This window comes from Ascaphus truei, chromosome 2 (genome assembly GCF_040206685.1).
Source record: "Ascaphus truei isolate aAscTru1 chromosome 2, aAscTru1.hap1, whole genome shotgun sequence".
NCBI lineage: Eukaryota > Metazoa > Chordata > Amphibia > Anura > Ascaphidae > Ascaphus > Ascaphus truei.
Genome location: NC_134484.1, coordinates 100,529,381 through 100,556,023, shown reverse-complemented (window position 1 = coordinate 100,556,023; position 26,643 = coordinate 100,529,381). Strand labels below are relative to the sequence as shown.

The 26,643-nt window shown below is 44.2% G+C and overlaps 1 protein-coding gene across 1 annotated transcript in view; it reads right to left on the bottom strand.

The window, feature by feature from the left end:
- CPA6 (carboxypeptidase A6) overlaps nt 1–26,643 on the bottom strand; it is a 206,632-nt gene that overhangs the window by 7,009 nt on the left and 172,980 nt on the right. Inside the window, exon 9 of the mRNA XM_075589028.1 lies at nt 2,017–2,219. Coding sequence (XP_075445143.1) covers nt 2,017–2,219 — 203 coding nt within the window. The remainder of the gene's footprint in view (nt 1–2,016; nt 2,220–26,643) is intronic.

Here is a 26,643-nt window from a genome sequence, read left to right as displayed (position 1 = left end):
TATTGGGAGTTTTCATTGGTACAGTTAAGGCAAGATTTTTAGGCACCAAATTACAATTTGATTTATTAATGTTTCCACGTGTAATAGACCGTTTGCTCTTTTTGTGGTTTGACTACATCCTCCAAGTCTAATTTAGTTTCAACTTTTAAAACCTGCGCGCGGCACTGTTCGGCGGCATCTCCCGGCATCTCCACCTGTAACTTCTGTCAAGTGGCGCCACTTTGCCATGACAACGGGAATGCTGTGTGACATCACAGCATCACGTGAAGCCCATTGCCATGGCAATGGAACGCGATGTTACATTGCGATGTCACGCGGTGCAACGTTGCCATGACAACGTGACATCACGTGACACATCGGCGCCAAAAGGCGTCCCGTTCTCATGGCAACTTGATGTTGCATGACGTCACATAGCATCCCATTGTCATGGCAACGCGGCAACATTTGATGCTGCGCAGCCATATTGACAGCAGTTGCAGGGGGAGATTACAGGAGGATGTCCGAAGGTAAGCACAACATTTTAAAATGTAATCTCTGGCTTGGCATTCAGTAGAAGGTGGAACCCAAGGGATCAACATCAAATGCAATAAAAGCGATGATCAACGTTCTTACATTTTAGGCTGCTGCATGCTGGCACTAGGGTTGCCAGGTGTCCAGTATTGAACTGGACTGTCCTGTATTTGAACATTTTGTCCAGTAAAAAATGAGAGGCAATACTAGACATGTGTGTGTCTGGTATTACCTCTCTGGACATAGTGACCTGACCGGCTTGGGGTTGCCAGGTGTCCAGTATTGAACTGGACTGTCCTGTATTTGGACATTTTGTCCAGGAAAAATTGAGAGGCAATACTTGACATGTGTGTCCCAGGGAAAAACCCTCTAGGACAACAATAATGAAAGATCAATACATAATTAGTAGTTAAAAAAATAGTGCTGATGGAGTGGATATGCGGTAACACTTAATGCCGGTGTTGTGACATCACAGCCGGAAGTGACATCAGACCCGGACACCCGGAGGGCTGCGTGGTATCGCGAGTTGCAGCACATTCAAGCTGTGTGCACCGGAGCGGTCTTTTGTGACCTGAGGGAAAACAGGACCGTCAAGGATCTGCAGTATTCAAAGGGTGAGCGTTTCCAACATTGTCTCAACCCTGGGGTACCCCTCTTCATTAATACCTGCCCGGGCAGTGCACTACCTACAGGACTAAGACTATCTATCGGGTAACTGCCGTTTTTCAATCCCCTGGAGACTGATTAAGTGTTACCGCATATCCACTCCATCAGCACTATTTTTTTAACTACTATTTATGTATTGATCTTTCATTATTGTTGTCCTAGAGGGTTTTTCCCTGGGACTAGTTCATTTAATAAAGAACATTAGTTTAATCACAACCCCCACTGTCTGCGCTTCTCACTTTTTTCTTTTTGTTGTTACGTTCACACTAGGGACTGGGGGTTCCCTATTATAAGAAGCTGCACCCACCACCGGGTTGTGATTACTTCAATTTCATCTATACTTATACTCATTTATAGCAAACACTCTTTTGCACCGGACTGGTTCATGTCACATGACTTTTTTGTTTTTTGCTTTTTATTTTGCTTCAGTGCCCATATTCAAACCAACAACCCATTCGGCGCTTTTACACTTTTTTGTTTTTTCTTGTTGAAAGGAGGAAACAGCATGGAGTGGAGAAAGAGGTGTGTCTCTCGAACGTCTGTGTGTGTATCGAGCATGTGTGTGTCTCAAGCACGTCGCACCTTTCACCGATGTGTCCAGTATTTTTGGAGAAGCCGCTTGGCAACCCTAGCTGGCACGCAGGAAAATTATTGCACCCTTTCACAGTAGGTTAGTGCATATTTTTTGGGGACTCATTGTACTGTATGTGCATTACAAAAGCAGATCTTGCAGAATATATATACGCCAAACGCTCTTCAACATGTAAATACTATGTCATAGCAACTACTGTACGAGTGAGCATGTCACTGTTTAAAACACACAACCCAGTACGGACTTACCACACAGTTATAATTTGGAATTGCTTCATACTGGTAAGAATAAGGATAGAGCAACATTTGGGCATAAGCATGAAAAGACAGGTAGACTTTTATTTGTTTTCTTCGCTTGAGGATAAATTGAGCAACCGCCTTTACTTCCGGCTCAGACTCCGGGAAGGGTCCACAATAGTTATCGTCACATGGATGGAAAGAAGCTCCTTCAACTGTATATTGAAAAAAAGATATGTAAGTGGCTAGAATTAATTCTCTTAATTTATCTAATGAAATTATCTTGAGGTTCTAGAAGTCGAAATGTGCACTTGTTTTGGTGTAACATTTTTTTCGTGTTTTGGTTTTCCCAAAACTTGGCAACAGGTTTTCATTTTGGATTCAGGGCACATGTCAATTTGATAGAGAAAAAAATTAATCATAACAGCATGTAATCTGCAGCTGTTTTTTCCTCTTGTCTGAATATTTATGCCATTTATACCACTAGACCCTGTGGCAGTAGTCACAAAACACCCTGTTATGTACAATCAAAATATACAGGTTTTTACAGTGGGCCCCCACCTCTCACTCTGTCCCTACCACCAGGGCCAGCCGACAGGGGGGAGAGCTGGGACACTGTACCAGGTATGGCCGGAGGTCGGGATCAACATTGGTGACCAGCTTCCAGGCTTCTGTTGACTGCCAGGCCTGAACTCTCCCTAGCTGCAGCCCGGCCTTCACTGTAAGCCTCACCCCGCTGAAAATTTGGCCCAGCTTCCAGCGATATTGGCGCAGCACTGGAGGCCTCCCACTAACATCCCCCAAGGTAAAATGTGTGTGTGGTGAGGAAGGGGTGGGGTTATTTAGTGTTAGGAGGTGGTTTATTGAGTGAGAGTAGTGCGGGGGAGACGGAGGGTTAAGTGTGAGCTCGAGGGGTTATTGAATGTGGGAAGGGAGGAATTTAGTGTGAGATGGGGGTAGAATTTGGGAAGGATTGGGATTGAGTGATGAGGGGGCATTAAGTGAGAGAGGAAGGGTGGGATAGTGAGCAAGAGGGAGCACAAGAGAGGGGGAGGAGTGAGAAGGGGAGTGAGAGAGAGAATGGGGAAGTGTCACGAACGGCACACCTGTGAGCAAGGGCTAATACACACAGCTATCTAGCTGCTCCACTTTTCACCTATAAAAGTTTCCCTCAAATGAATATATACCCTCCCTCTGTCACTATATCTTTAATCGCAGCGACCACCAACGATAAAGAAAATTGTAATTGCCAAGGTCCTTGGTACCTGTTCACTAAGCAAAATATGTAATGAGAACACAAAAATCTGTTGTAGCAAAATGTATCTGAAAATATAATTACTCTGGTCAAAGCGTGTAAGAACATACTTAGTACAGTGCATAGATTACAGAAAGATTATTACAAGAACATGCAGTATAGTACAATAAATGGAGACGGTTTAATAAAATAAGAGGGAGTAAATTAGATCTAATTACGTTAACGCATATTCTGACCCAAGCACACAGTGGCAAGTGGTAGAGGCAGGCAGTTAACTTACTCCCCGTAGATGCACACAGAGTCCTCCTTTATTTTGTGCTTTTATTGTAAAACAGCAACAATAACAAAAAAGGGGGAACTGGGGAGGTGGCAAAAGTAAGGGAGAGTTAAATTGCAATACTTTACCAAGGTGGTGGACAAGCTGTGACTATCCACAATGGCTGCTGGAACTGAAAGGAAGCATGTTAGCCTGGGCTAACCGGAAACACATTGAGATTATGCCAACTAGCAGAGGAGGCAGGAACAATACAACTGACAAAGTGCGGGGGGGTTTGCCAAGGCAACAGGCTGGAAGATAGGGGAAAGATACATTTGTAGCAATCTACACTGAGAAGTGCTGGCAGCCTCAGGACAGAAAACATGCAACCATGTTCCAGGACACCGCATAACATCAGATTACTTCAGAGAGGGCTTGAAGTTGAGAATATTGAACTCCACGTGTGCAATAGACACACACACCCTTCTATATTGAATTTCTGATTTCATAACCCAAATGCCTGGCTTATATCTCAACCTTCCTGCATTGGAACACAGCATAAGCCCACACTCTGGGCGTATCCTCCCCCGCCCCCCACTCCCTCTCATAAATGTCTGGGGGACATTTTTTTGGCTAAAGGGAAAAAAATACTTTAAAAAACTGCCTGGACATATAAAAATGTCCAATTTCTATAATACGTAGAAGAACACCATCTTCACTGTTGTGTTTGTATGTTTAACATACACGCATGGATGGCAAACTTTATACTTTTAGTGCTAAGTTTGAGTGATAATTGGATATCTGTCCTTTGCAACCACATAAACATGAAATGTTTGGCAGTATTTTATTTGCGTGATCGTAAATGTTACAAATAATCATCTGTGATTCTTCTGACTCGTGGTTAGACCCATGATATTTCACATTTAGTACATTTACACAACATCTGGATTATTTTCCTGGTCACACCCCTTGATATTCTGCAGAACCCCCAAGAATGTCTTTCAAGATGCATTAGAACAGAGGTCGCCAACCTGATTGGGAGTTGGAGCCGGAATTTACCGGTGGCATTGTCAAATGACCACAATACAAAAAATAATCTAATTAATACCTGTATTTATTTATTTATAAAATGTTTTACCAGGAAGTAATACACTGACACAGAGCATAACCTGACCGCCTCAATGTGTAGTGCTGCCTATATATCTTGGGAGCAAAACAAGACACCCAAAGTGTGAAGTGTGAATGCCATAATACCCAAGGATGAGACTGAAAATTACTGAACTCAAGCAGAAAAACAAATTCTGTTGCTGAAGCGGAGGGATTGCACCTAGCAAGTAAATGGTGTAAAGCAAACAGAAGTTTTTACCTAGCAACTACACATTCAGCATACCTAATGAGAGATTATACCTAGCAAGTAAATGGTGTAAAGCAAATAGACGTTTTTACCTAGCAACTGCACATCTTGTATACCTGATAAGAGAAAATGCATGCACAGTACTGCTGATATTGTAAAAATTACCCAAGAAAGAAAAGTCTACAGAGATGCCAGTGAGAGCTACGACTTCTACAAGCAAAATATGCCCATCTGTAGGACTACCACAATTGGGGGTTCTAGTAAATACAGTGGCAACAGCTGCAATAGCGCCTCCTGAGGTCAGGAAGAAAATTACACCTGATAGCCTAAAAATGGAGGACAAGATGCACCGTTCCTGTAATGAACCCTACCCCACGGAAGAGTGGCCCTTCCAGTCCAATAAAGAGGAAGACATCTCTTACGGGGAATCCGAACCGAGTCACACCCACAAAACACCCCAAGAATGGTGGGGGTGCCTGAACTCGGTTATTAACCTGGGGGGGGGGGGTGGGGAGCGGGACTACGCAGTGTGGGTGTGGGGGTGTAGGGGTGCGGGGGAGGTGGGGTAGGGGCGCGGGGGGGAGGGGTGTGTGCAGGGGGGGGGAGGAGGGTGCAGAGGGGGGAGGGGGGGCGTGAGGGGGGGCGTGAAATCAAGGGTATAACAGAAAATATTTCTCAACAGTTTTTAAACTAATAGTCAACAAGTGCGCCAGGATCAGTGTTGTGAGGCGGCAGGCTAGAGCCCTCATCTGCGGATCGCGATCAGTCAGCGGGGAGCAGGGGGTTATGGCTCTCACATCTCCTCGCTCACGGTCCAGGCATGTATCTCAAACCTCCCCCCCCCCCCCAACACAGACCGTTCGCTGCTCGGCCGGAGCTTCCTCCAAGTTCTGCAGTGTGTGATGTCCCCGTGGCTGCAGGCAGTATCCTGGGAGCTAGAGGAAGGGCAGGCCCCCTGCCTGGGCGTTTCTCACTGTCGGGACCGGGTGAGTTGAGGGGCCATGGAGTGTTTGCTTCCTCGGCATCTGCGGCTGTTCTTCTCCCTTCTGCTCTTGCGTGGGTTCACTCAGGATGGCTCCGGGGGCGTCGCGGTTTAGTGAGACTTCTCCAGGGTGGTCCGGTCGGGGGTCCATCTCTCGTCGTTGCGGCTGGACTGATCCTCGGCTCGTTCCTGGATTTCTCGCGGGAATTGGGGAGCAGGGCAAAACGGAAGTAGTCTCTTTGGGGGTTACTCAGTTCCTAGGTGCGGTGATCACTTGCGGCTAGCCGTGGCTTGGTTAGGGGCTTCTTCAGATGTACAGCTCCTGGGGTCTGTGCTTTCCTCGTTCCAGGAGGACGGAGGAGACAGGCCAAGTGCATGGGCGAAGTTGTACATTTCCGCAGGACGTCTTAAGGTGAGAAATTTACCATTTTTATTGGCGATTAATTTGAAGGGAAATCCCCAGCGGTACTTGACTCCCTCCTCACGGAGGAGGGAAGTCAGGGGTCGGAACTCACGGCGGCGGGCCATTGTGATCTTGGACAGATCATTGAATATCTGTAGGGGCTCGTTCTCAAATTGTATATAATCCTTCTCGCGGCAGGCTCCTATGATTTTCTCCTTCATGGAGTAACTGTGTAGGCGGATTATTACATCCCGCCTGCGGCGGGGGTCATCCGACTTAGGTCCTAGGGCACGATGAGCCCGATCGATCTCTGTGTCTCTTTCATCCAGGTCTCCACAGATTGAATTAAACAGTTTCTTGAGGTATGGGCGGAGGAGGTCAGGAGGGACCGACTCAGGGATGTTTCGGATTCTCAGGTTCTGCCGTCGGTCCCTGTTTTCCTGATACTCCAGCCCGTCTTTCAGGTAGGAGACTTCTTCTCCCAGCCAGATGATTTCTTCCTCTGCTTCTAATTGGCGGTGTAAGGCCTCTCCCAGGTAGGCTATTGGGGGGAAAACAGATCGGGGGAAAAGCGCTGATTATGTGTTTTTGTGAGAGGGTCCGTGGAGCTCTCTCCTCACGCAGCCATACCGGGTGACGTCACCGGAAGTCCCTTAAAAGTGCCTTATTTTTGATGGTGCATGATAAAAATAAGGCATGTTTTTTGGAGATAATTGCGAATTTTTAGGTTACAGAATTGTAATGTACTGTATCTGGGCCTAAAGGTGATATCTTCATTATTAAATTTGATAGTTGTTGTTTGTGTTTTCTATCTTCTCCCTCTAAGCTTACTCGCTAGGATTCTATCCGCTTTATTTCCCTTGTCACAATAGCCCTGTTTTGTCCATTTTAGGGCCTTTTCCGTTCCTCTATTTGGATCGGTTTCAGTTCGTCTTTGGTTGCAGAAAGAGTTTTATAAGTCTTTTGCGATGGGCAATTTTTAGGTTTCTGTTCTAAGCGAATGATTTTTTCTGTTAGCTTCTGCGCTAACTTCATTTTGGTCTTTTTTCTATGTGATGCGATTAATATAATAACCCCTTTAATCGTGGCCTTATGTGCTTCCCATAGAAGAGCCAGAGATTCCACTTTGTCCTTGTTTATATTAAAATATTTTTCAAGTGATTCTTTTATTTTGCGTTCTATCTCCGGATAATTTAGTAAGGAGTCAGTCAACCGCCAATTAAACTGACTACTCTTGCCAAATGTCGGACTAAAAGTTAAATCTATGGGCACATGGTCAGACCAAGTTATTGGGTCTATTTCAGTTCAGAATGTTTACTTAAAATATGTATTTACAGTAGAGACGTTCAGTATTAGGTGATACATTTTTATTATTTGGACTAACAATTGATATAATAAGACAAGCTTTCGAGAGTTTTCCTTTCTTCCTCCGGTCGCAATACTGATTTACAAAGAATTTTATGACTTAAACAGAGATTAGAAAAGGGAAAAAAATATGTTTTCCATTCTTGGGTGCGTTTAAACATTCCATTGAGGACAAAATTGTAAGGGGTAAGTGGCCCCAATTAACCAGTGCTACAGAGCATATGTGACCCACAGTAATTGTAAAGTAAATGTTTTTGACTGCGTTTTAAACCGGATCACTTGGTGGGGTATTGCATGCTTGAGGCTATATGCATTAAACCCCTAGATGGCACAAGGTATAACAGAGGTATACAGAGTTGTAAGTAGGGAGTGTTTGGACCCCCCCTTGACCTCTGCAATTTCCCTGAATTGAATAATCTTGCATGCCTGGGGTGGCTCTCATTTAAGCAGCAGGTTTACTCACATGCGGTGTGAACGCCGGTTCTGTGTGCTCCATGGCTGACAAGGGATGCAGAGAAGGTGTACCTGTTCCGGTTTGGAAGGGGTGTTTCAGCGGGCACCACGAGGCAGAAAAAACGTAGCAACTGCTGGACTGTGCTGTGAAGTGTCCTTTATTAAAGCATGGTTAAAAAGAGGGGGGAAAAAGGATGCCCCTGCACCTCTAACGCGTTTCACCCAAGCATGGGCTTTTTCAAAGAGAGGATTTTGATTTTTAAATCCTTTATGGAATGATCTGGTTGTGAGAAATGATGTCCCACTGGTGAGCAGTATCTTCCTTCTTCGTGGTGTTTTATTGAGTATCTGTGCATGTTCATTCTGCCTTTAAGTTTTTAAGTTACACCTGGATGGATTGCATGCCACAGACGATTGGAGTGTCCCTCGGAGTGTCCCTCGGAGTGTACAGGTAAAGTGTACAGGTAAAGTGTACAGGTGTACAGGTAAAGAGCCGCAGTGCCTTAAGTTATATCCTGTACACAATCAACATTATTGTAAATATATTCATAGACTGGTTGGGTGTTTATTGAAGTGTCAATTGATGTGGGTGTCACGTGGACTCCACTAGACACTTATCCCTTGCAGTCCAACTATATTATCACTTTGTGGACACTCCATTTTCATCTGGACATTTATGTCATATACTTTCTACAGATGGAACACGCTGCCTGCAGGGAGCCCCCGCGCTTTACTATACACCAGCCTTGATTGCTGAGCACTACACTCACACTACACTCTGGTTTTGCCAATGTAGCATCCTTGGTCACATTTGTTACATTGAATCATATATACCACATTCCTGGATGTGCAACAGTATGATTCTTTAACATTGAGAGTTCCATGGTTGTGACTGGCTGTGGGATCTTGACATATATGTTTGCAGAGTTTGCACAGAGTTGTTGCACGGTTTTGTGCCATTATCAGTGTCCTTAAGTTCGTTATGAAGTTTTCTGTTGACTAATTTCTGTTTGAGGCTTGGTGGTTGCCAGACTGCAAGAATGGTAGGTTTGGGGAAGATTTCTTTTAATGGCACATCCTCTGCTCGCTCTACCTCCTCTAGTTGAATCTTTTTTTTAACTCTAGTATGGCTCCCGACAGGGCTTTATAGACTGTCTTGGATGGGTTAGATTTATGTTTTTGTTCTGGTTGTATGATTTTGGCCGACAGTTCTTTGTATATTTTTAGTTTGATCTTCTTCCCGTGGGAGGCTACTGAAAAATAAATACTCCTCTGATTGTTGCCTTATGGGTTCCCAGAGCATCGATGGTGCCTTTACAGAACCATTGTTTATATTGAAATAATCGTCTAACGAGACTTTCATTTTGTCTGTGATGTCTTCTTGGTTTAGTAGTGATTCATTTAGTCATCAGTGAAAGGCATTACTTCTGGAGAAGGGGGGTAGAAGGGTCAGCTCGATTGGGGCATGGTCTGACCATGTGATTAGGCCTATATTGGATAGTGATGAGGCTTTTAAAATGTTTTTGGTGACTAGGAGATAGTCCAGCCTAGAGTATGTCTGGTGCGGATTAGAGAAGGTGTAGTCTCTCTGGCCCTGGTGGTCTGCACTCCAAGGATCTATCAGAGAATTCCCTCATCAAATCCCTGAGGTTTTTGGAGGTCTTGTATAGTAACAAGGTAGGAGAACAAAGTTCAGTTATGGTGCTCTAAGGACCTTAGATGTTCAACATGTGATAATACATTGGTTTCTTGATTGAAGAACGGTAATAGGCTGGGTTAATGGTACATAAGTGAGCAAATGAGGTATGTATGGGTGAGCGTATATGCCTAAGACCTATATAAAATGTCCTGGTGAGTGTGGGTAATGGAGATATATGAGCCCCACCCCCTCAGTGCCAATGTGGACTGGGTCTGACAAACGACTATTAACACCAATGAAATACCTCAAAGTACAATATTGAAGTACATGAACTCACGTGACCATGCCCATGATGCCTTCCAAGATGCGTGCTTCTACGGGTTGAGTATAAGGTCAGGTAGCCACAAATGCAGAGATGCAGAGCACAGCAGAGAAACAGGATTCCACGGGACAGCAGCGGTATGGTAAAAAAGATCCTTTATTTAAACATCATGGTGCAGACAGGAATGGGTGCAAAAAACCTCTGTCTCTTACGCGTTTCACGCCTGTGTGGCGCTTCGTCAGAGAGTACAGGTAGGTGTGCCATATTCGCCCTCTTATAGAGATGCCAATTTGCTAAATTTGCAAACAGCCGTGATGATCGAAAACCGGAAGTGACGCGGCCGTCTTACTGAACCGGAAATGACGTTGCGCAATGCGCGAGTCAGTTATTGTTTACATGCTGTCTCGGTGGTAATAAATGTATCATCTCACCAATGGAGATAAGTAGTGGGGAAAACCTTTATCCAGGTTACAATGTATACTCATGATCGAGTAACCGGAAGTGATGCAGCCGTATTGCTAAACCGGAAATGACGTGTCGCATCTATGTGTGAGACAGTCTTTGTTTACAAGCTGTCTGGGTAGTCATGACACCACACACGTCATCTCAACCCTAAGGTGATATAGGGAAGGGAGAGAATTAATATATGAGGGGGAATGTGGCACATATATCTTGCTAAACAGTCATTTGACCTAAGTGAAGCAAGATATATTAAAAACAAATTGATATATACAATAACATATCAGAGGACATGACGACATATCAGTTCATAACAATAAAAACTATGTGTGTGATGGAACAATTATTAGAGCAAGAACAAGGACACACAATATACTGATCAGAATAAAGAAACATGCATACAGAACAACAGAACTATGGATACCATTATTTGGAGAGAATATCACTTTTGAATCTAGACCAAACAATTGAATAAAGCGATATACAATTCTTATAGTATATATGAGTAGTTATTAGAATTATTGTAAGAAATGTTTCAACTCCCAATCAGTATTTATACCCCCGGGTGATAATGACCCGAGGGTATAAATCCAGAACATTTCTCTTTGATTGAGAATTCCTTCTCTGTTGCCTCCCCTAGTATGTTTGGGGATGTGTTCCAAAGCATTAAATGTAAATGTTTCCATGGAGCCATATGGGCAGTCATGAAAATGTTTGGCTACAGGTAAATTTGGGTCATTCTTTTTAATAGCACGTAAGTGTTCTGAAATTCTAATTTTTAGCGGACGAATTGTCCTTCCAATGTATATGTTACCACAAGCACAATTTAGTCTGTACACCACATAGTTTGTATTACAAGTCATAAAATGATTAATTTTATATTTCTGACCTGTATGTGTATTGATAACTTCTGACAGTGGGGTGGCATATTTACAATAAGAACAATTCCCACATTTGTGGAACCCTTTAGGAAGTTTATTATTTTTTGATTCTGAGACAAATAAGCTCGGTGATAGATGGTACCCGATGGTTTTGGCTTTTTTGTATACAAACTTAGGGGTATTTGATACAACAGTGGTAAGATCTCTGCCTAACTGTAAAATCCTCCAGTGTTTTTCTACAATTTGTTTGATATGATTTGCCTGATTGCTATAAGTCGTAATGAAAAGTGGTGTTTCTGAGACTTGTTCTTTTGAATTCCTATTTTTGGATTTATTTTTGCCTGAAGAGGTGATTAGTAGTTCTTCTCGTTCTGTATTTAAGGCTTTTTCAAAGACAGATTGAATATCCAATTCAGAGTAACCTCTGTTTCTGAATCTATCATTTAATATCTCAGATTCTTCCAAGAAGGATTCTTCAGTAGAACATATCCTTCTTAGTCTGAGATATTGTCCAATTGGAATGCCACGTAATAGCGATTTCGGATGACTACTATTGGCCCTAAGGAGGGAATTGCGGGCATTAGGTTTACGGAACAGGTTTGTCTGAATTTTGTAGTCAGTATCCACATATAGATTAATGTCCAAAAAATTAATATGATTCATATGTATTAACGAGGTAAATTTTTAGGTTGAATGTGTTGTTATTGAGATAGTCAATAAAATCCCTCAGTGTAGAGTAGTCTCCCCTCCATATCAGAATGAGGTCGTCAATGTACCGACGATAGAAAATTATATTGTTGCGGAATGGATTAGTGACACCAAAAATGTGAATATTTTCCCAAAAACCCATAAATAAATTCGCGTAAGAAGGTGCAAAAGAAGTCCCCATTGCCGTGCCTTGTTTTTGAAGATAAAAGTGGTGATCAAACAAGAAATAATTGTGTTGTAACAGAAAAATGATACAATCCAATAAAAATGTGATTTGTGGGGTGTGTAAATTAGAAGTGTTAAGGAAGTGAGTGACTGATTGAATGCCTAACTCGTGACTAATAATAGTGTATAAGGATGTCACATCTAGTGTTACCCAGAGATAGTTGTGATACCAAGTGATTTTATTTAACATAGTAAGTAAATGTGTAGAATCTCTGAGATAGGAGGGGAGAGCTCTCACCAGGGGTTGTAGATAAACATCCACATATCTGGATACACCATCTCCCAAAGATCCAATGCTAGAGATGATAGGTCTCCCTGGTGGATTAACCAGGGATTTGTGGATCTTTGGGAGATGGTGAAATACCGGTATGGTTGGAAAACGATTACTTAGATACTGACATTCCTGAGTAGATAATACCCGCAACTCTCTACCAAGATCAATAAGGGTATTTAATTCAGAGCGATATATGGTGGTCGGGTCCTTCTCCAGTCTAAGATAACAAACCTTGTCATTGAGTTGCCTCATGGCTTCACTAAGATATTGTTCTTTTAGCATGACAACAATAGCTCCGCCTTTGTCAGCGTTTTTTATCATTATTTTGTCATTTGTTTTTAAATGATAAAGAGTGTTACGTTCTTCTTTGGTAAGATTGTCAGGTCTTATACTGGAGAAGGTATATCCCTTGGCTAATATTTGTAAGTCACGTTCAGCTAACTTTTCAAATGTTTCTAAAAAGGGTCATTTATTGTATGTGGGACAAAATAGTGATTTATTCTTTAAACCTGAGTTTTTACTATGTGTTAGGAATGTGGTAACATCCTCTACATCTTCTTCATCATGTTCTGTTAAAAGGTCTGTCAGATCTTGAATAATAGTGCATTCTCTGAAGCTAAAGAGGTCTTGATTCATTGTGTCCATCGGAGGCTCTCTGGTGGAAATAGGAGCCTCTGGTGGAGACAAGGTAACAGTGGAATCAGTTCTATTCATAAACCATTTTTTTAAAGACAATTTTCTAATGAACCTCTGCACATCAATAACTGTAGAGAAGAGATCAAAATTATCATTCAAGGCAAAGTTTAGACCCTTGTTTAACAATGTAATTTCTTCATTTTTCAATGGTATCCCAGATATGTTTATAACATTATTGTTTTCTATGTTTAAGTGTCCATCTTTCTCTTTTTTTCTTTCTGACTCTTTTCTTTTGGCCGAGCGCCTTGTTCTTTTAAACCGTTTTTTGGGGCCTTGGATTGGTATGATGAAGATGACTCATATCTCCGTGTGTATGATGTTGATGATCTACTGTCCTGTTCCCCCAGGTCACGGGTGTAACTCTCTGCGTCTGGACCTCTGGAAAAAGAGACTGATGGTGGACGTGTTTCAATGTCTGATGTGTCTGACATGCTAGATAATTCTGATCTGTTCTTTAGGATGGATTTGTTTGGTGTGGATTTGGTTGGATTCTCTCTCTCTCTATGTGGATTTCTTTTCTGATTTTTGTTTTTATTAGCATTTCTATGTTGTATAGGTTTTTGCCACATATAAATTTGGTTATGTACATAGTGCATCTTGTCTCTCTCATATTTCTTTTGTTTCTATGTCATGAGTTCTTGCTCCATTGTCTTAATATGTTTACTCAGTTTTTCATCACAATGATCAAAATCATCCATTTCTACTAAGCTATTCAAATTTAGTTGTAGGTCTGTCACTGTTTTTGATGTGATTTTTTTCTCTTCCATCTTATGTTCAATAATTAAGTCAATCAATCTGAAGGAGTATTCATCAAGCAGTCTGATCCATTTGGTCTCAAATTCCTTTGATGGGAATCCAAAGGACGGTGTTTTTGTTATTCTCAGACCCCTTGGTAATCGCTTCATCATTCGATAATTTTCTAATGTTGTTATGTCCCACCATAAACGTATGTCAGTTGATAGGACCTTCTCAAATTTATTGAAAAACATAGGTAAATCAATGTCTTCATCATCAATTGGCAGTGTAGAGCCCTCAAAGACTTGTGCTGCTTGTTTGCTTCGTTTGGTGTTATCAGTGCAGTTATGTGCATAGGATGTGGATTTATTTTGACTGGTGTCTGAGTCCTCTGATAAGCACTCCATCATGCCTGTCTGTCACCATGTAATAAAAATGTAACCAAAAAATATTTCAGTCCCAAAAAAACCGCTATAAAGTCCGTAAGTCCCAATTTATATAATATAAAACTTCATAGGTCATGAGCTACTATTATGTTGTTAGACACAAGGTAGGAGAACAAAGTTCAGTGATAGTGCTCTAAGGACCTTAGATGTTCAACATGTGATAATACATTGGTTTCTTGATTGAAGAACGGTAATAGGCTGGGTTAATGGTACATAAGTGAGCAAATGAGGTATGTATGGGTGAGTATATATGCCTAAGACCTATATAAAACGTCCTGGTGAGTGTGGGTAATGGAGATATATGAGCCCCACCCCCTCACTGCCAATGTGGACTGGGTCTGACAAACGACTATTGACACCAATGAAATACCTCAAAGTACAATATTGTATAGTAATATTGAGTGTGCTCGGCCCTTCTCTGCAGATCTGTCTATCTCTGGAGCGATAACCATGTTTAAGTCTCCCCCGAGAATTAGGGAGGGCAGGTATTGGGGGTCGATTGCCTCTAGAACCTCTCTCAGAAATTCGGCCTGGCCGTCGTTTGGTGCATAGACATTGATTACGTCAGTGCTGGCCCCGGGAATGGGGGTAGGGAGGGGGAGATATGGAGGGGGGGGGAGGGGGCAGGAAGGGGGATAGGGAGGGGGGGAGGGGGCGGGAAGGGGGTAGGGAGGGGGGGAAGGGAGCAGATGGAAGGAGGGGAGATGGGGGGGGGAAGATGGAGGGGGGCATGTTTAACCTAGTGGTGTAGGTTAGCATGAACGTGGCAGCCTTTTCTGCTAGCAATTTGACCTTATCGTGTCGTGTCGTGTCTGAGTGTTGTATGGTACTCTTTCCTGATATCCAATCAACCTTCTATTTTCCTATCTGGTCGTAATATGGTGTAATGTCATAATGTCGTATCGTTGTGTTGTCCTATCGTCATATCATCCCCCCCTCTGGTTCACAATAACCTGGCATAGAGCTTATGTGCTGGTTCCCAGGAGGGGGGGGGCACGAGGGGGAGGGGAACATGCTTGACATATAGACAGGTAGGTGGGCGTATGGGCCCTCACAAATAGCAATCTTTTTTGATAGCAGGTTAGCCTTATACTATCATCATATCTGGCCACCGGGGGGGGGGGGGGAGACCACCCAACGTAGACACAGTTGGTAGGAGCTCCCCCCCCGACAATGATCACCTCAGAAAGGATACCATTCCTACATTTTCAATAATACAGTGTGGGTGTACATGCGGGGGTGCAATGAGGGGGAGGAGGAAGGGGAGGAGAGGGGGGAAGGGAGGGAGCGAGACAGGAGGGAGTGGGGGACAAAGGCAGGGGGGGAGCAGGACAGGGGGGGTTGAATTACATTTTGAGCAATCCATCCAACCTAGACACAATCCGCCCGGGCCTCATTGCTTCTGGGTAGGCCTCTTGTGGGCCTGGGAGGCCAATCTCTCCGATGCGCGTGGAGGGGCCTCGTGGCAGTCGGGCCTCTGGGACGTCTGCGTCGTGTTGAGGTCTTCTGCTGGTGATATCCCGAGGGCGTTTAGGAATTTTTCGCTTTCTTCTGGGTGCCGTAGTAGTACCATCTGTTTCCCGTTTTTGAGCACCATTAGTTTAAACGGGAAGCCCAAACTGTATTTGGTCCCCTCTCTCTCAAGAGGGAGGTCAGTGGCTTTAGGTCTTTCCTCTTTGCCACTGTGATCCTGGACAGGTTATTGAAGATTTGCAGCGTGGCATTTCCAAATGGGATGTCCCCCTTTTCTCTACTTCAGTTTATGAGCTTTTCTTTTGTGCAGTAGTGATGCAGTTTGGCGATCACGTCTCTGCATCATTTTGGGTCCTCTGCCCTGGGACCCAAGGTCCTATGGGCTCTATCCATTCTCGAGCTCTCTTTCCTATAGGGACGGATCAATGGCAGTGAAAAGTCTGTTCAGATAGGGCCGTAGCTTTTAATTTGAAATGGTCTCTGGGATATTTCTAATCTTAGTTCTGCCTTCTCTCCCTGTTTTCTTGGTCCTCCTCTTTGAGGAGCTTTATTTCAAAATTTAGTCTTAGTATCTCGTCGTCTGTGGCTGCCTGCATTTGGAGGGATTCCTCCATTGTGGATTCCAGGGCTGTAGTCCTCTGGGCTAGGGTAGAGATTTCTTCCTTAAATTCTGTCACCGCCGAGCGGAGCTAGGCCTGGAAGGTTTCCTTAATTTTATTGAACAGATCCTCCAGGAATGATCTTATTGCGTCGCCACCCTCTGCCTCCTCCGTGGCCTGGGCCTCTCGCGCGTGTGTCTCGCTTTCAGCCTGGTCTCCCTCTGTCAGTGTAGCCATGTGTTGGGAGCCCCCAAAGAAGTGGTTGAGTTCTTGTGCCGTGGGATGTTTAGATTTGGCTGCCATCCTGAGTTAGTGCTGCAGATCTGGGATGTTTTCTTTTTGTTTCGTTTTTTCGTTGGAAATTTGCTTACGTTCCTTTCTAGGCTTCCATCTCCTCTGACGTCCTAGAGGTGAGTCCATGTGAGGGTCTCTGGAGCTCCCTCTCTAGGCTTCCATCTCCTCTGACGTCCTAGAAGTCAGTCAACTGACTACCACTGTAATGGACATTTTCCCATTTCACTTCAACTTTGTGAATTTCGGCCAAACTTTAAAGGGTAAAAGTTTCAATTGAATTTTCAAACTATTCCATGTCAATATTCCGTTCTCCAAATAAACTCATGTCTGCACTACCCCTAGTATCATGGTTACTGCTTGGTATTGATTTTTTTCGCCACTTTCCATATGGAGAATATCTTCTTGTGGCAGTGGACGAGAACTGTTTAGATATCCAATAGTGCAAATGATAAAATCCACCTCCGCCTCCACTATCATTCCCCATTTGGATAACATATGTTCCACTTTTGACACTCGTCAGAAAGTTAATACAGAAAATAGACAGAACACCTACAAGCTCAAATTGAACCCCCAAAATACCCACAACATATATATAAGCATATAAGTTTCACAGAGGAGTGCTACTGAGCATGGCAATTTATATTTAAAACCAGAGACATAACATAAAACACAGACAAAGCTCAGTGCACATCCAGAAAAACTTATATACGGTGCAGTGCCTAAATAACTAATAAATAAAATGGTCTTTTAGTTTTATTATAAATCATTCTTCCTGGCAATGCACAGGTTATTAAGAATTTATATTAGTGTAGGGACCCTTGAACGTGGTCTGCCGTGAAGTTTGGCTCAAGGGCTTACAACAATTTGGCCAAAATGTTAAACTAAAAGACCATTTTATTTATTAGTTATTTATACATGTATATTTAGGCACTGCACCGTATATAAGTTTTTCTGGATGTGCACTGAGCTTTGTCTGTGTTTTATGTTATGTCTCTGGTTTTAAATATAAATTGCCATGCTCAGTAGCACTCCTCTGTGAAACTTATATGCTTATATATATGTTGTGGGTATTTTGGGGGTTCAATTTGAGCTTGTAGGTGTTCTGTATGTTTTATAATTCTTGTGCAGCTAGTCTTGGCTGTTTTGGAGGGTGGCAACCTCCTATCCAATTAAAGCTCACTCCCTCCCACATTTAAATGGTTAAAAGCTCACTCCATGGCATCTCCAACTATCAGGGGAACTTGCCTGCATGCAGTGTGATTGTGACAAATCTATTACAGAGTGCTTTTCCTGGTAATGTACAGGTTAATAAAAGCTTCAATCAGACTTAGAACTTTTGCAACTCATATTGACAGATTTATTATAAATCATTCTTCCTGGCAATGCACAGGTTATTAAGAATTTATATTAGTGTAGGGACCCTTGAACGTGGTCTGCCGTGAAGTTTGGCTCAAGGGCTTACAACAATTTGGCCAAAATGTTAAACTAAAAGACCATTTTATTTATTAGTTATTTATACATGTATATTTAGGCACTGCACCGTATATAAGTTTTTCTGGATGTGCACTGAGCTTTGTCTGTGTTTTATGTTATGTCTCTGGTTTTAAATACAGAAAATAGACCACCATCTACTAGTCATGAGTTTAGAAATGATGCAGCTATCTAGGACTTAAAAACCAAAAGATCATCCCTTACTGGCCTAAAGCCAATGCTGAAGCTGAACACGCTTTATGTGGACTGTTAAGACAGCAATTTAAGCTACTGTGAAAGAAGGCAAGGCGTGGAAACTACCCTGCTACCCCTCATACCACTAATAGTAAATCAACCTCAGCAGTTATTTTTGGCAGACAACTTCATACACAATTACAGAACTTGTACCTTGCAGCAACACAGATCTCTGTGCTACTGATAAAGTGGCTAAACAAAAATAAGATCATCAGATAATCTCTCGAATCTACCCAACATTATTGTGGGTGATACAGTACTCCTTCAATAACAGCAAACAGGAAAAAGTATTTCTTCGTTGGAATACATGGTCATAGAGATTAAATGTACCATGGTGACCACTGTTTTCAATGACTGGTACAGTATGTTACTCACAGTGCTTCTTTCATCAAGATCATCCCTTGGCCTTCAATCACTACACCTCAAACTCTGTGCAATTCCCAGGAGGAGGAGGAAGAAGATGGTGATCAGCTAAAGACTCCATGCACTAGGCCTTCCACAACACCCAATATTATCCCTGAAGATTCATGATGTTACCCAGTGAGACAGAACAGAAGACTGTCACAACGCTTACTGAATGGTTTTGATCTGACACATGATGGAGAGTAAAGGTGATTTGAGTATTATGACACTCTACATCTCTGGTATATCCAGTTAACCGAGTTGACAAAAAGTTTAAGAAGTTTGAAAAATGTTAACCTGTATTTCAATTGTTAATTTAAACGGTGTGGAGGAATGTAATGTACTGTATCCACTCCAACACCTGAAATCCAGGCCATAGATTAAATGTGTTTCCACCTGGCTAGGAATTGTTTGGATATAGCTGTGCTCTGAGAATGTATCTGTTATATGACTCCAGAAGTCAGAGAGACAGACACTGCAACTGCTTGTCTACAATATACGTTATATTCAGTTAACACTGAGTGTGTGTGGCTCTTTTCTGAAGACAACACACTAGTTACCACTGGCAAACAACCTCAAGCAAGCTGTGTAGCATGGGAAAGGTTTAATTGCATGTACTATACACCTGGAATGACTCAACCTCTAACAACAAGCCCTAAAGTTCTAAATAGCTTTCTGTGAGTCAGTCTGCTGGCTCTGCACACAGAACAATAAACAGAGCCAGCAGACCAAATGATGTACAAGTTATGTAGTGCTACTGTTTGAATCTTCACGAATATTCCTGTTTAAAAGGAGTTTGAATGCTAGACAGGGACACACTCATACTGTATAGGCTTTTATCCATGGCCACGCTTGGAATGCTTCTAGTTTACGCAGTATGTAATGTTTTAATGACTGTAAAAAGTTTGAGGAACAAATGTGAGGTACATGTAGACACTAGTGTTTTTTTTTTTTTGGACAATAAATGAGAAATATAGAAGGACACGTTGGCATTTCCTCTGAAAATCTCTTCTCCCCCACCCTTCCTATGAAAAATAAAACTCAACAAAATAAGCATGTTTTTTGTCGAGTATATTTAAACTGATTCCCATTTTTATGGTGTAGAATAAGTTTTTTTTTTTTTTTTTTTTACATTTGCGGAGGGACAGATCAAACCAATTTTTGTTTCCCACCATTATATATAAAAAATAAAATAAGAGGAGTGTCAGAGAAGGAGGCTTCTATAGCCAGAGGGGATGTACGACTGTAATTACCTAAAGCATAAGGTTCTCAACTCCAGTACTTAAGACCCCCCAGCAGGTCAGGTTTTCAGGATATACCAGCTTCAGCACAGGTGGCTCAATCAGAGGCTCAATCTTTGACTGCACCTCTGTTTGAGCCACCTGTGCTGTAGCTGGAATATCCTGAAAACCTGACCAGTTACGGTAGCTTGAGGACTGGAGTTGAGAACCCCTGACCTAAAGCAATACCATTGGAAATCAGGACTGGAAGGCCTACGTTTTGGCATCATAAATGTACACTTAACACATGCATGAACTGAACTTTTGTACTGTATATTCAGACATTGGGGCCAATTCACCGAACTGTGATAAAATCAGTGCATTGTCGAATGACTTTATATTGATTTATTGCACACTAAAACATGTGGGCAAAAATGGTATTCAATCGTTGGTAAGCCGGTTCTGGAGCGGAGAAGTACGGAATCCAAAAACATGCAAGGTCAGGAACTCTGGACAAAACAGGTAAGGCACAGACAGCAGGCAGGACAGTAGTGAACACAGCGCACATACACAAGGTTATGCGCAGCCGATGTGCCAGAGGGCAGGCTGAGCAAATATAGGGAGAACAGTCCAACGAGGAGGGAGCATACTCAGTAGTAAGCTAGGCTGTGGTTGGCTGCTGGAAAACACAGGTGAATCCTATTGTGCAGCGGAACGAGATTGATTTTGCGCGGGTGCTGCACATAGCAGGTGCGCGCTGCGCGACGATGACATCACCGTGTGAATGAAGCCTGGAGGCGGGGCCAGCGGAGGCGGCATTAGAAGCAGAGTGAGATCCACGCGCCCCAGGAGGTACTCTGGCAATGGTTGGTCTGTGAGATGTACTGCAGGAGGCAGCAGATGCAGGGCACCCGTTCATGGGTGTAGGTGAGTAGAGAGCGCGCCGAGAGGGGCGCAGATGACGGATCTTTACAGTACCCCCCCCTCAGGAGTGACCTCCGGGAGACTCAAGGAGGGCTTGTCAGGGTATCTCAGATGGAAGAGACGGAGGAGTCTGGGTGCATGGAGATGATGATGAGGGATCAAGACCTTTCTTCGGGTCCGAAACCCTTCCAGTGCACCAAGTACTGGAGTGATCCTCTGGAAAGACCTGGAACCCTGTATGGATTGCACCTAGTAATCCTGTTGGCCTTGTACGAGGCAAGGAGGAGGAGGTGAAGAAGATTTGGAAGAATGAGAGTTCAGAATAACTGGCTTCAGAAGGGAGACGTGAAATACAGAAGGTATTCTCATAGACGGCAGGAGAAGTAGTCGGTAGGCGACTGGGTTGATTTTCTCCGTAATAGCGAATGGTCCCAAGAATCTAATTGCTAGTTTTAGCGTAGGAACTTTGAGTCTGATGATTTTAGATGATAACCACACCTTGTCTCCTGGTTTTAAACTCTTGAATCTTTCTTCGGTTACGATCCGCCTGCGCCTTTTGTCTGGTAGTTGCTGTCTTGAGGTTCCCTTGGATCCTACTCCACAGCCTTTGAAACCTATTGACTCTGTCGTCTGCAGCTGGTACCCCGGAAGGGAAAGTGAAGATGGGTAGAAGTAGAGGGCGGAATCCATAATTGATGAAGAAGGGCGACTGAGGTGGATTCATTACGCAAATTATTATGTGCAAACTCAGCCCAGGGAAGGAGCTCAGACCAGTCGTCTTGAGTATCAGACACGAAACACTGCTCCAGGGACTGATTAGTACGTTCAGTCTGGCCGTTGGTTTTGGGATGATACCCAGACGAGAAATGTAGTGCTATTCCCAGAAGCTGGCAGAAGGAGCGCCAGAACTTGGATACAAACTGAGACCTTCTATCGGAAACTACGACCAATGGTACCCCGTTGAGGCGAAAGATTTCTTTGATAAAGATATCTGCCAATTTGGGAGAGCTGGGAAGGCCTTTTAGATGAATAAAATGAGACTGCTTTGAGAAGCGATCTACCACGACTAAGATTGTGTTCATCCCTTTAGATAATGGCAGTTCGACTATGAAATCCATGGACAAGTGTGTCCATGGACGGTCCGGAATGGGAAGTGGTTAAAGGGATCCTGGCGGTTCATTCCAGGAAGTCTTATTCCGAGCACATGTCGAGCACGCTGCAATGAATTCCTTGATGTCTTTTTGCATACCGGGCCACCAAAAGGTTTGTTCCACGAGATCAGTGATCCTTCTAGTACCTGGATGTCCTGAAAGCTTAGAAGAGTGACCCCATTCAAGAACCTTCTTCCGATGAGGTGGTGGAGTAAACAATCGAACATCAGGGACTGAGATCCTCCGAAATATGAGATTATACAAATATATTGTCCTTCAAAGCATCGAAAGTATTGGCAGCACGAATGTATTTGGCGGTGAGAATAGGTTTCTGTTGATCCTCGATTTTGTCATCTACCAGGAACTGGCGAGAGAGCATCGGCTTTGGTGTTTTTAGAACCCGTAAGAAAGGAGATGATGAAATTGAATCGCGAGAAGAAAAGTGACCACCTGGCTTGACGAGAGCCAAGGCGTCGAGCTCCCTTGATATAAAGCAAATAACTGTGGTCAGTGAGAATAGTGATGGGGTTCTCTGTACCTTCCAACAAATGTCTCCACTCCTCCAGCGCTAATTTGATTGCTAGAAGTTCCGGTTATCGATGTCATAATTCTGTTCCGCCGAATACATTTTCTTTGAAAAAAAAAAAAAAAAAGCACAAGGATGGGGTCTGGCTTGAGGGTTCTTCCTCTGAGAAAGGATAGCACCAGGTCCGACATATCTACCTCCAAGGTGAATGGTAGCTTGGGATCCGGATGGATAAGAATGGGTGCAGAAACATAGGCGGTCTTCAGATGATCAAAAGCTTGAATAGCTGCCGGCGACCATGAGGAGGGATCCGCACCTTTCTTAGTTCATGCTGTGATGGGGGCTACTGCTGAGGAATTTTTTTTGAATAAATCTGCGGTAATAGTTCGCAAAGCCCAGGAAGCGCTGAACAGCTTTGAGAGTAGTAGGGCGAGGCCACTTGAGAACTGCCTTTACTTTGGCTGGATCCATGGTGAGACCCTTGTTAGAAATGATATATCCCAGGAAGGATGTGGATGTTTAATGAAAATGACATTTTTCGAGCTTGGTGAACAAATTATTCTCCCTTAGGCATACAAGTACCTGTTTAACATGGCTGATATGTTCTAGAGAATATTTAGAAAAAATCATAATGTCGTCTAGATAGATGACCACAAATTCATTGAGCAGATCCCTGACAATTTCGTTAACAAAATCTTGAAAAACGGCAGGAGCATTACATAGACCGAAGGGCATGACTAGGTATTCATAGTGGCTGTCACGGGTGTTGAAAGCTGTTTCCATTCGTCGCCTTGGCGAATCCTTACCAGATTGTAGGCCCCATGAAGGTCCAATTTGGTAAAGATGTTGGCTCCTTGGAGGCGATCAAAGAGTTCAGAAATCAAGGGTAAAGGATAGCGATTTTTCATGGTGATTTTGTGAAGGCCTCTGTAGTCTATACAGGGTTGAAGAGATCCGTCCTTTTTCTTCACAAAGAAGAATCCAGCACCGGCTGGGGATGACTATTTCTGAATGAAACCCCTCTAAGTTTTCATGGATGTACTCCTTCATAGCTTTAGTCTCGGGGAGACAAAGAGGATAAGAAGTTCCCCTTGCAGGTACTGAGCCAGGAAGCAGATGAATAGGGCAGTCAATAGAACAATGAGGGGGTAAGACCTCTGATCTGGCCTTATCAAATACATCGCAAAATTCGGCGTAGACCTCGGGCAATTCTATTTTATCTTCTGTGGAAGCAGTGATCCCACAAATACTTTTGAAGGACACAGCACAGTTCTTAGAGCAGAGAGGACTCCACAATACAGGTTCCTTGCCCAACTTATCGATGCGTGGATTGTGACGTTGCAGCCATGGAAGACCAAGAATCACGTCCACCGAAGGGGTGTGGATAGAGTTCAACTGGATCGCTTCTGTGTGCTCCTTAGCAGTAAGAAGGGAAAAGGGAATGGTTTGTAGGGAGATAAATGCTGGTTGAAGAGGTCGACAGTAAATGGCTTCCAATCCCACCAGGCATTTCTTGCAGATGAGGGGAATATTATTCCTTTCGGCAAAGCCTTGATCGACAAAATTACATTCCGACTCGGAATCCATGAAGGCCAGTGCAGGAATGTGGAAGCCCTTGCCGATGAGCGCAACGGGAAGGAAGATCCTCGTAGGTGGTTTTGCAGCGATGGGGGATAAAGAAAGTGTTCCCAATGAGATTCCCCTGGACCTTATTGGGAGTTGCAGTTTCCCGACTTGTGGGGACATTGAAGTACCAGATGACCGGAATTGCCACAGTAAATACAGAGTTACATCGGCGTTTCTATAATTTCTATAAATTTATTACCACCTAGTTGCATGGGCTCAGGGGTATCGGGGTACAAGTATTCCGGAATGGTGACCTGAAGAGAAGAGTGTAACGCCTGTATGCCCGCAGACCTGGCCAGTCCCCAGTACAGAGGTGGGTAAGGGTATAACACGCACCCACAGCAGTGAGGGCGTGCCCGGAGTGTGGTAATAGCGTTGCCGGGCCTGGCGAGTAAGGGTTAACGTAATACTTGCTGAGTCCGGGGTGCCAGAGGTCGGAGTGTAATGTCCAAGTGCCAGAGTTCAGGGGTTGGAGAGAGCAGCGTAGTGATAAACTAAAGCCAGGGTTTAAGGGCAGGAGAAGGCAGCGTAGTCAAGTCCAAAGCAGAGTTCAAGTTCAAGCCAAAGGAATCCAAACAGGGGCAGGGACAGGAACCAGGGCTGAAACAGACAAGGGAGCTAGACATAGATACTGCACACACAGGAGCTACAGAAAAGCTATGCAGAGCAATGACTGAGAGGACAGAGTGGGGTTATATGGGAAGAAGGGCCAATAGGGATGAAGAGAGGAGCATAGGTTTGAGTGGGTACTTGCAGGGATAGGTCAGTGAGAGCAGGGGAGGAGACAGGGAGGTAATCGAGAGTTATTGCCTGCAACCGACGGGGGGCGGAGCCAGAGCGTGGGGGCGGGAGGTAACCAGAGCGGGTGCGCGCGCCTTCTGTAACACTTATGCGCGCACCATGCGAGCACCAGAGCATGGGGGAAGTACAGCGGAGGAGGCGCTCAGCACAGGAGACAGAGGGGAAGGAGGAGCGGAGGAACCAGGTAGGGAAAGGGCAGGGATGACGGAGGCACGCCGAGGGGCGCATGTACCATGATAGGGATCCCGCGATCGGGAGAGCGTGCACTTGGTGAGGGGACCGCGCGCGTGCACAGAGCGTGAGCCTGGGTGTGCGGACCGTGCCGTGGAGGAACGGCTCAGGGAGGGAGAAAGAGATTGGGGACGTAGGGGAGCGGAACAGCTAGCCACTGTGGGACCTGGGGTGACGGGGACACGCTGGGAACCGTGAGTCCCCCGATCCATTACAAAGAGACTCTCGGCGAGGATAGGCGATGGCGGGATGTCTCAGACCTTCTCTCTTGTAAGCGTTGATCCAAACGGATGCAGATAGCGATAAACTCTTCGAGATCTGTAGGACGCTCTTGTGCCGTGAGTTCATCCTTTAATGTCTATGAGAGACATTGCCAAAAGGCGGCTGATAAGACCTCGTTGTTCCATCCAGTCTCAGCGGCGATGGTACGAAATGCCAGAGCGTATCTAGCGACAGGACGGTTTCCCTGGGAAATGTGGAAAAGAGAGGAAGTAGCAGTTACCTTGCGACCAGGTGTGTCAAAGACTCTGCGGAATTCCTGGGCGAATAGTCCAATGTCCGGGGTGAGGTCCGAATTTTGCTCCCAGAGGGTGGAAGCCCAGGCCAGTGCGTCATCGGTGAGTAGCGAAATGATATACGCCACTTTGGATCTTTGAGAAGGAAAACGAGAAGGCATAATCTCAAACTGAATGAAGCATTGATTTAGAAACCCTCGGCATCCATGGGGATCTCCAGCGTGACGAGTGGGAGTCGGAAGTCGTGGTTCGACCGTCCGGGTGGTAGCAGGAACCGGAGGGACAGAAGCAGGGGGGGGGGGGGCGTGCGCCTGAATCAAAACTGACTGGAGACTCTCCTGCAATATTTCCATGCGTCGGTCATTCTGCTCAAAATATCTCTCAACCCTCGAACATGCTGGCGTGCGTGCTCAAGACTCGACCCACATCAGCGGGGTCCATATTTGTGTAGCTTAGCATATTGTAACGATGTGCTCACCACAAACAAGGCATGACCGCTAGGCCGAGGTGGGGATTTGATAAACACCAACCCACAGCTTAGTGTGCGCATCTGGAGTATAGATTGGTCGAGGTAGCCGGGGCGGGTAGGAGAAGTCAGGATGGTATATGATACTTGCCGAGTTCTGGATAGGAGAGGTATGATCGTTGTAGATAAATACATTGGCAATCAATGGACAAGCAAAAAATAAATAAAAAATG